This window comes from Canis aureus, chromosome 5 (genome assembly GCF_053574225.1).
Source record: "Canis aureus isolate CA01 chromosome 5, VMU_Caureus_v.1.0, whole genome shotgun sequence".
NCBI classification, from domain to species: domain Eukaryota; kingdom Metazoa; phylum Chordata; class Mammalia; order Carnivora; family Canidae; genus Canis; species Canis aureus.
In genome coordinates, this window is record NC_135615.1 from 78,054,295 (window position 1) to 78,064,751 (window position 10,457).

General features: G+C 52.7%; 1 protein-coding gene and 1 pseudogene across 1 annotated transcript; both read left to right on the forward strand.

Annotated features, from left to right (window-relative positions):
• The first annotated feature begins 5,476 nt into the window (after positions 1-5,476).
• On the forward strand, positions 5,477-6,049 carry LOC144314753 (cytochrome c oxidase subunit NDUFA4 pseudogene; annotated as a pseudogene).
• Positions 6,050-7,821: 1,772 nt separating this feature from the next.
• Positions 7,822-9,404, forward strand: LOC144314752 (uncharacterized). Its single transcript, XM_077899231.1, has 2 exons — positions 7,822-7,840; positions 8,439-9,404. Exon 2 carries the CDS (start codon positions 8,511-8,513, stop codon positions 9,333-9,335), a length of 825 nt encoding a protein of 274 aa, XP_077755357.1. The 5' UTR covers positions 7,822-7,840; positions 8,439-8,510; the 3' UTR covers positions 9,336-9,404.
• The last annotated feature ends 1,053 nt before the right edge of the window (positions 9,405-10,457 follow it).

Here is a 10,457-nt window from a genome sequence, read left to right on the forward strand (position 1 = left end):
GCGGCGTTGTCACCCCTCTGTCACCCTCTGTCACCCTGTGCCTTTGGGAAAGTCTGTCATGTACAATAGCCGCGTGTCTGTGGTGGTTTGAGGCACCGCTGAGGAGGGACTAGTGGTCATGGTGGCCTGGTCATGGTGGCCAGGTGCAGGGAGGGGGGTGCCCCCGAGAGAAGGCGACAGTCACAGAAGGGGAGGCAGCAAGAGGGGTCTGAGAACTGGTCCAGGAGGAGGGAGACAGAGTGAGTGGGGACGAGAGACCTCAACAGCCCCCTGGGCTTCCTCCGAAAAAGTGGGCGAGGTTCCGAACTTCCCACAGCACATGGAACGGAGGCTTGGGCTGCTGTGTGTTTTGTTTTGTTTTGTTTTTTAAGATTATTTATTTATTTATTTATTCATGAGACACACACACAGAGAGAGAGAGAGAGAGGCAGAGACACAGGCAGAGGGAGAAGCAGGCTCCGTGCAGGGAGCCCGACGCGGGACTCGATCCTGGGTCTCCAGGATCAGGCCCTGGGCCGAAGGTGGCGCCAAACCGCCAGGCCATCGGGACTGCTCTGCTGTATTTGTTTTATTTTCATTTTTTTTAAGATCTTATTTATTCATTTGAGAGAGAGAGAGAGCATGAATGGGGGGGGGGCAGGGAACAGAGGGAGAAGCAGATTCCCTGCTCATCAGGGAGCCCGACGTGGGGCTCGATCCCAGGACCCTGAGATCCTGACCTGAGCCGAAAACAGATGCTTAATGGACTGAGCCACCCAGGCACCCCTGAGCTGCCTTATTTGATTATTTAAGGAAAAGGGGCAGCCTGGGTGGCTCAGTGGTTGAGCGTCTGCCTTCAGCCCAGGGTGTGATCCTGGAGACCGAGGATCAAGTCCCACGTCGGGCTCCCTGCATGGAGCCTGCTTCTCCCTCTGCCTGTGTCTCTGCCTCTCTCTGTGTGTGTCTCTCATTAATAAATAAATAAAATCTTTTAAAAAAATAAAATAAAGGAAAAGGAACCCCAGAAGGCCGGACGGCTTGGGGGTGGACCTGTTACATGTGGAAAACGCTCAGCACAGCGTCTCCACTCAGTAGATGCTTCACAAATGACAAAGCGGTGACAGCCCGAGTGGTGGTAGGTACTGCGATTGGCAGGCAGATTGCTTGGGTTCCTAACCTTGTCCCTGTTCCTTTAGGTGCGTTACTTCACCTCTGCCCTTCAGAGTCTCATGTGAAAAATGGGGGTGCTAGTCATATGTACCTCGTAAGGTTGGAACGAGTGACACATGAATGCGTGCGCCTAGAGCGCTTAGCGCAGTACAGTAGGCAGCTTCTCCAGAGAAACAGAAGCAGTGAGAAATAGAGAGATGTCTTAGCCTGGGTTCAGGTTGTGATACCAAAATGCCACAGACTCGGGGGCCTTGAAATAACACCCCTTTATTTCTCACAGTGCTGAAGCCTGGGAGTCTAAGATCAAGGCGTTGGCAGCCTCAGTGTCTGGTAAGAGCCCGCTTCCTGGGGCACAGAAGCGCTTTCTTGCTGTGTCCTCACGTGAAGGAAGGGATGGGGATGCTCTCTGAGGCGCTAATGACAGGAGGGCTCCACTCTCGTGACCTGCTCACCTCCCCAAGACCCCACCCCCCCTTAACCACTGCATTGGGGGCTAGGTTTCTTTCTTTTTTTTTTTTTAATTTTTATTTATTTATGATAGTCACAGAGAGAGAGAGAGAGAGAGAGAGGCAGAGACACAGGCAGAGGGAGAAGCAGGCTCCATGCACCGGGAGCCCGATGTGGGATTCGATCCCGGGTCTCCAGGATCGCGCCCTGGGCCAAAGGCAGGCGCCAAACCGCTGCGCCACCCAGGGATCCCAGGGGGGTTAGGTTTCAACCGAGGAATTTTGAGGGAACACAAACTATTAGTATATATAGATGCGTATTCAGTCCATAGATACATGTGCATATCAATCAATCATCTATCTATCGTCTGTCTATATGAAGACATTTATTGTCAGGTCTTGGCTCACGCATTATGAGGCTAAGGCCCAGGAAAGCAGGTGGTGTGGTTCAAAGGACTGAGAACCAGACACCTAGTCGTGTAGATGTCAATCCAGGTCTGGAGGTCTAGGACCAGGAGGTCTGATGTTGGGGTGATGGCCAGACTCAGGGCCTCCAGAGAACAAATTCAACCTTTTTGTTCTATTCCGGCCTTCAGCGAGTTGGGTAATGCTGACCCACGCTGGGGTCTGCTTTCCTCAGCCCACCAATTCAAATACTACCCCCTTCCAGAAACATCTTCACAGACACACCCGGAAATAAGGTTTAACCAGACACGCAGGCACACCCATCAAGGTGACCTAACCAAGTGGACACAGAAAGTGACACAGACATACAGCAGCTGGGATGCAGTGAGGACTAGATACGCACAGGCCATTATTATGATGGTTTTATGGATAAGGAAACAGAAGTTCACAAAGGTTCAGCCACTTGGCCACAGTCGCACAGCTGCCGATGCTATGCTGGTGAACTGGGTCTCAGAAAAGAAACACAAAGAGATGCACCTGATTTGTTGCTCTGCCAATTCCTGCGATATGAACATTCCCGCCATGGCTGATTTCAAGCTACCAGGGGTTTAGCAGCCTGTTCATCAAATTCCAGAATATTGAACAACTTGGCTCTCAGGGGCCAGGACGAGCTGACTCCGGCATGCCCCTGCTGCTCCACAGTACCTGTAAGCAGAGGGGGCATTTCTCACACAGTCTACAGGGTCCATTGGGTACCTTCGTTGCCCCTTTTGCAGACTGGCAGACTGAGGTTTGAAGACGTGAAACCACTCACCCAAGGGCGCAGCATGAGCCAGTTACTTGCTGTCTACTTCCTATGTCTTCTCCCAGCAGGGTGGTTGATAAACCTACGGATGCCCATCGTCCCCACCTCCCCTGGAGGGGAATTTCCTGATGACAGGAGCCTTGTGCCCTCCCACCTTGGCTACTGTACCTAAATCCCTAAGGTGGCTTGGCAGGAGGGAAGTTCTTGTTGGCTGGGGCTCCTGCCAAGCCACACCTGCCCCAGTGCTTCTGAGCTCAAATCTGTCCCGGCTTGTACCTGCCACATGTGGGCTCGGGGAAGGAAGGCTGTTTTGGCAGCTGGTGAGCAGAGGGCCTTTATCCTTGAGAGTGTTGGGGGAATGAGGGTGTGTGACTCACTGTGCTTGGGAGGGTGAAAGCCTGTAGCTACGGGGAGGGCCAGAACCCAGCCCAGCAGAGATTTTCATTCCTGCAGGCAAGCTGGTCCCATGCCAGGTAAGAACTCAGGTGAGTCACACTGCTAATAGTTGCCTGAGGCCGGGCACAGAAGTCCTCAGGCAGGGTGGGACAGCCAAGAAAGTTTCATGGCCCTTGGCTCTCGCTGTCCCCTGGACTGACGTGGGGGTCTCATGCTTGCAGCCGCTGAGCTCATGCTTGGGACTGCCAAGCTCTGCTTGCTCCTTATCTTTGATGCTTCCAGGAGCCATGTGACAGAAAGGACATGGGAACACCATTACAGTCCACAGGGGAGAAGAGCAGCTGCTGAGTGGCAGGTGTGGGGGTAGGGGGTGGTTAATAAACAGTGTATAGGGTAATGGGGCAGGGTCCTAAGGTCTCTGGAGAAGGAGGCTGTTCCCTCCATTCTGGGAGAGCCCGAAGGAATGAGATGCCCTCGGGAAACTCCTCATGCCTAGGATAGAGAAGGGGCCCCCAATGGACATGGTGGGACACAGGAGGGGATAGGTTGAACGGCCCGGGTGGGATGCAGGGGGGTGAGGGGAGAGGGAGGGGCAAGGGATGAAGCAAAGCCCAGCTGGCTTTGGCAATGGAGCTAAGGATCCACTGTTGGAGCTGGACCTAGTGGAGCAAGGGTAGGGGCTTCTGTGGCTGGAGACTGTGTAGGGCATCCACCCAGAACATTCTGAGACTCTAGCATTCATCCCTACAGTGCTAGAGAGGAAGAGGCAGCTGGGCTCACTGGGTGGTGGAGGATGGGGTTTGGTGGGGGACAGAGCTAAAGCGGCCCACCAGCCTGTGTCTCCAGGTTGGACCACTCCCAGTGCCACTCAGTTCACAGAGTCACTTACTGTGTCCTCACTGAGTGAGAGGAGTAGCCCCCTCTGCAAAATTAGAGTAGAACCCAGTAGAACCCTGGGTTTTAATTTTGAATGTGGGGTGAGCTTGGTAAGTCCCTTGCCCTTTCTGTGTCTCAATGACCTTATTGGAAAAACCAACTACCACTTCTTAGGGGCACTGTGAGGATTAAATGGGAGGGTAGAAGGTGCTGGCACCTAGCACGTACACCATGCATATCAGTTTCTTGGGAATGGGGCTGGGCACGGGGTAGGGCAGGCAGCTTCCCCATACCCTCCTCCTCATGTGTCTTCATGCTTGGGGTCAGCTGGCCCCTAACCAGCCGGCATGACTCAAGACTGGGCTCTGAGAGCTCAGGATCTAAGAACAGAACCTCCCCTTCTCCCCGCCCCCCACCCCCACCTGGGAAAAGCGCTTTTAGTCTCCTTGACTCTACTTTTGGCTCCTTGCCCCTTCTGGCTCTGGAGGCCTCTGTGGTCCCCAGAATACCTAGAGAGCCCCTGGAGTTGGGGGAGGCCAGAGAGGGACGGTCTTGATCTTCTGGGACACAGCCTGGCTTTCTGGGAAGATGGAGGAATAGCACATTCCTCCTAAAATAATTGTCCTGGAGCTATTTCCAGAGGCTTTTAGTGCCCAGGCCAGAAATGGCCAGTGATCTCGATGCCTGGGTACCTTCAGGACAGACGGCAGAGGCCCAGCCCTCCGCTGGCTGCCTGCCTGCCTGCCCGGCCCCCAGGCCAGAGGAGAACCAGGCCAGGCTGACGCCCTACAAGAGAACTGTTGACACCACTTCCCTGGTCCACCGAGCTCCCCACTCTTCCTCCTTCTTGGGGGCCCTCTGATCCTTCCTCTTGGCTCCCCGTTTCAGCAACTATAACCACCCCACCCCAGGCAGAAAGGACTTTCTTTCACCCTTAGTGGCTGTGGGTTGTGGAGGGCCCAGGCTGAGGCTTCCATGTTACAGCACTCGATGATCTTGGGTCTGATCACTCAGAAACATCAGATTAAACCCAGACCAGAGAACCCTCTCCAGAACAACGTGGCCGTGCTCTTCAAACGTGTCCCTGTCACGGAAGACAAAGGAAGGGTGAAGGAAACCAAAGACACCTGAGGACAAAGGCCACGCGTGCTCCTGGGTTGGATCTGGTGTGGGATGAAGAGTTGCCACGAGGAACATCACAGGGGCAATCGGTGAAATGTCAATGTGGACTGTATATTAGTCGGTCGTACTCGACCCCTGCCAAACATCCTGTATTTGGCCACTGCAGTATGGGGGTGTAAGAACATGTTCGAGACATCCATTCATTCTTGGTGTAGGGACTACTTAGTGTCCAGCTTTGATCTGTTCTTCTCTTGGACCGGCGGCCCCTGGCACAATCATGTGACACCAGATCCTGGGTCAGGCCATGAAGCATCCGAGCTTGATCCTCCTCTTCGTATTTATTGGCGTGGAAGGTACTGGAGCAGTGCTGTACGTCTTGGGCCTGGCATTGTTCGATCCAGAGGTCAGTTGGGATAGGAAGAATTACCCAGAACCCTGGAAAAAACTGGGTCCCCATGATCAGTACAAGCTCTACTCAGTAAAGATAGATTACAGCAAACTAAAAAAAGAAGGTCCAGACTTCCAAATGAAAGGTTTCACTACAAAGCTACTTAGAATGAAGGTCTTCCAGAAATCATTTGCACAATTTTCCACTTATCCAGGAAGTATTTCCCCTCTAATGCATGAAATCATGTTGATGGAGACGCCCGGGTGGTTCAGTGGCTGAGTGCCTTTGGCTCAGGGTGTGATCCCGGGGTCCAGGGATCGAGTCCCACACTGGGCTCCCTGCAAGGAGCCTGCTTCTCCCTCTGCCTATGTCTCTGCCTCTCTCTGTGTCTCTCGTGAAAAAAAAAAAAAAAAAAAAAGTCTTAGATTAAAAAAAAAAGAAAGAAATCATGTTGATGTATCGTGTTGGGGTTTATACAAATAAATAAATATCTAAAACTTGAAAAAAGAAAAAAGAAAATGTCCCTGTCTACTCAGCATGTAGGAGATCCATGCCCAGGTGTTCAGGGGTAAAAGATGGTGTTGTCTGCAACGTCCTCTCAAAACAATAGTTGTGTGTGTGTGTTTGTGTGCACATGCAGTGATAAACGTGGCAAGAGCATTAATAATTTGTGGATTTGGATAAAGACTACAGAATTTGTTGTCTTGTGAGTTCTCAGGAAGTTTGAAAATTTTTCAAAGATAAAAATTAAAACTGTATTTTTAATATTTGAGAGGACTGGATGGAGGGAGGCTTTTCTTGGCAAAAATGTACTGGATGCCCCCAAGGGACCAGGGCTGGGTGAGGGCCATGGAGGTCCTGAGATTTGCTGGCCGGAGTCTTCAGGCTCTGGCCAGAGCCCGCCGTGTGCTAGATACTCCACGCTGGATCGCTGACCTCAGCGGGCAGGAGACACAGAGCAGTTATGGTCAAGAATGGGTCACTCCAAGGGTTAGCACTTTGGGGAGACTCAATAAATGTTTGCTGAGCCAGTGGGAAGAGGGAAGTGATTGATGCTGACCACGGCCAATGGGAGTTATATCAGGGCCAGCATAAAACTTCTTGACTCTCAGCATAATTAAACACTAGGAAAACAACAAGACATGCAGGAAAACATCCACCCTAGTCTCGTTTTAAAAATAGGGCCCATCTGTCCTGGAGGGCTTAATGTGGTGCTGGCCCTGAGGCAGGGGCCTGGCCAGGATGACCTCTGGAGGCCCCTCCCAGCTCTAGGATTCCATGATTCTATGACATGGCCAGCAGTCTGGAGTGGTGGCATGAAGGTATCTCCAGTGGAGAGCAACAGGAGGGCTAAGTCATCTACCTCCTAAAGACAGAGTGAGCGTGGGAGGGGGCCCTGCGGCAGATGGGGCCCAGTCAGCCGGGGAGGGAGGGGTCGGGCACTGTGCGGGTCAGCCCTCAGCCACCTCCTGTATTTCCAGAGGAGGAGATGGGGTGGGGTTGGACCTGAAAGGGAAGAGCCAAGGGTCTGTACATTCCACTCGATTCAGACCCAAAAGACAACGGCAGCTGAGGGCCGTGGGCTGGAAGAGGGGCAGGCAGCTGCTTCCTGGGTGGGACAGGCTCAGATACTGCTCTGTCCTCACTGGGCAGAAGTGGGAAATTAGCATCAAGCTGGCAGTCTTGGGGAGGGGGAGAGAGTGGAGCCTTCCTCCTGGTTGGGGGTAGGGGAGTATTAAGGAACCCAGGGACAGGGGGACAAGGAGGGGAGACAGGCTGAGACAGGAGATGGGGGTACATGGACTGAGCATCTTCTGGGCCTGGCCAGGCTTTAATCTCAGTGAAGTGCCCACATTCAGGCCACAACGAGTAGGGATCCCAATGCCCCCTGCTCTTGTGGAGTGGATGAGGAGACCTCCTACTGCCAGAGAGGGTCAAGACCACATATCCTGGAAGACTGTGACCTTACAAGTCCAGCCCCGTTGGTGGACTTGTCATACTACCCCCTCCCCTCATTTGGGATTCCTAAAGTCAGGATCAACTTAGTGCTGGAGTTTAGCAAGTGCCCCCGCCTCTGGTTCTCCCCATTAGTGCTCCCATCTAGCAGGCAGAGGAGATGTGGTGAGAACTCTTCCTAAAGAGATTGTGAGGGGGGCCGAAGTCACCCCAACATAGCCTTGTCTTTGAGGGGTTATCAGACACACACCCAAGATAGTACCTTGGCCGCACCACTTACAAGCTGTGGAATCTGAGGCAAGTCACATCATCTCTCTGAGACTGAGTTTCCCTTCTGTCAACCAGAAATAGAATAGTGACCACCTCCTTGATTCATAGCAACAACTACATGCAAGACACAAGCAAAGCTCCAGGCGCAGGGACAGTGCATATAGTGTTACATCACTTCCAGGACACATTTTTTTTTTTTTAGTATCAGGTGCATTGTGTTGTTGATGATTAGCTATTTAATATTACCTGGAGAGAAGGTCTCTCAGTGCTTGGAATTTCCCCATTAGAGATTCAGTCTTTGGATTTTGTGGTCTCCTGGAGTCTTTACTTAAAAGGCAAATGGGAATTTCAGAATATGGGTGTGAGTTCAAGGAACAAGGAGACTGCCTCACTTGTCCCTAAGGGTCGTCCTCTGGCCTCAGTTGTTCTAAGGGTCTTGCCTTCCTCCTCATCTCTTGCTTTCTGAAGAATAGGATGTCTGTTTTCCAGTGTGAAAATCCCTGGGTCTAGGAGGAGGAGGAGAGGGAGGAGGGTGGTGTTGGGGAGGCAGAGGGAGCACATGCGGAGAAAGTGTGCAGGGAGAGGGCAGGGAGCCATGGAGAGCCGACCCAACTGTCTTCTCCAGGCCCAGGTAGCCAGCCTCCGGGTGAGCCCAGAGCAGGTCGGCACCACGAAGCTCATCTGCCCAGCTGGGACGATGTCTGGACGCCCAGGGAGCCGTTCCAATGCTTGCAGCCGCTTGAGCCATCCCAATAGCCTGTCCTCCTCAGCCCAGACTCCCGCCTGGCCCCACAGCCCCAAGTGTCCCCGCACCCCCAGTGGCTCGGATTTCAGTAACAGCAGTGGCCCCTTGGAGCAATCGGAGGGCCCCAGCTCCCCCAGACTTCCCGTGAGGAACATCTGCATGGGCCGCCCCTACAACTCCAAGTACGTGGAGACGAGCCACCTCGCAAACCACCCCAAGGTGGCCAGAAGGCCCTCTTGCCGCAGCAGCCCCCATTGCCTGCTCTGTACAGAACGTCCCTCGGGCCCCTGCAGCCCCACCTTCCTGGACCAACTCATCAGAGGCATCAACTACCTTGACAGATCCACCAATGCCTTCTGTACCAACGGTCCCAAGTCATCACTGAGCCTGCCAAGGCTTGCAGCCAACTACCTGGAACGCGTGGCCAACTCCATCCACCTGGACCACCCAGACCACTCCTTCCCCCGCAGTAACTCCAGTCCCATCACCAGCACGGCTGCCTCTGACAACTACACCAACACCTGCATGGTGCCTTCCCCCAGGGGTGTCAACACGCTGCAGTATACGGATGAGCCTGCCGGCACCAGTTACCCGCACCGGCTTCAGAGCCGGAGCCTCACACCTGTGCTGCCGCAGAGGCCCGGGATGAAGCTGCCCGAGCTCCCCTTGTTCGGCAACGGGATCTTTTCCTTAGGTCGCCTTCCCAAGCTCTGGGAAGCAATCCGCTCGGGCTTGAGAGCCCCCGAGCCCATCTCTAAACCCTGTAGCTGGTGGTAACATCGACCATGAAATGGGTACATGTCCATCAAGCTGCAGGTGTAGAAAATAAATTGTGGCAAAATGTTCCTTCCAAGACTCTGTTGGGGAGGTTTGGGGGGGCGGGCAGTGGTTTCGACAGGAGGTTTATGAACTCGAGGACCTACAGAGCCAGGAAGGTAAAAGCTAACGGGTGAGCCGGGCTGGGTGGGGAGGAAATACTTGGTCTAAACCCAGCTCTCCAACGGGTTGTTGCTTTTTCAAGAGAAGCCAGGAATCTCATTTTTATATGCTAACAACAAATTCAAAAATGTCATAGTGCTCTGTGGGCTCAAGAAAAATACTTGCAGGTGGAATGTGAAGCACACAGGCCTCGGTTTGGAATATCTGGTTTACATCTTGAATGGGTCACCGGGGAGTTTCCCCATGGGAAGAAATGGACTAGCTATTCATTTCCAATCCCTCTTCATCCTCTTCTGATTTTGAGATTGTTGTTGATGTTGACTTCAGCACTGTTCATCGTGAGCAGAAATAATAATGACGATAGTAATAGCAGAACTTCCTAGAGCACTTACTATGTGGCAGGTGCTGTTCTAAGTGCTTTCTATATGTTCTTTTATTTTATTCTTTATTTTTTTAAGATTTCATTTATTTATTCATGAGAGACACAGAGAGAGGCAGAGACATACGCAGAGGGAGGAGCAGGCACTATGCAGAGAGCCTGATGTGAGACTCGATCTCAGGATCCTGGAATCACGACCTGAGCCAAAGGCAGATGCTCAACCACTGAGCCACCCCGGTGCCCCTTTATATTATTTTAAAGATGTGGTTTTAATGACCAAGGCTTAGGGTGGAGGTAGAGGAAAACTTTAGGATGCCGAGTGGGAGAGGCAACCAGGGATCATTGCCACTGGAGGTACTGCCCTTCCTGGGAAATCTCTAATGAATGGTTCTATCCAGGCTGGATGAGGGCCAGGAGGGTCAGAATGAGGAGGTCCCAAGTATCTTGCTGCAAATGTCTGAGAAACTGTTCTCTGGGCCACTGAGGGTTCCAAGCCTTCGGAGACCTAACTGATTTGGGTGATGAGAAGTCAGGACCCACAAGGCACCCAGTTCTCTACCATCCTGCTGGCTGAGGGACCA

What these genes read in the sequence shown, in the direction of transcription:
- LOC144314752 (XM_077899231.1), top strand. Translation starts at nt 8,511, where the DNA reads ATGTCTGGACGCCCAGGGAGCCGTTCCAATGCTTGCAGCCGCTTGAGC.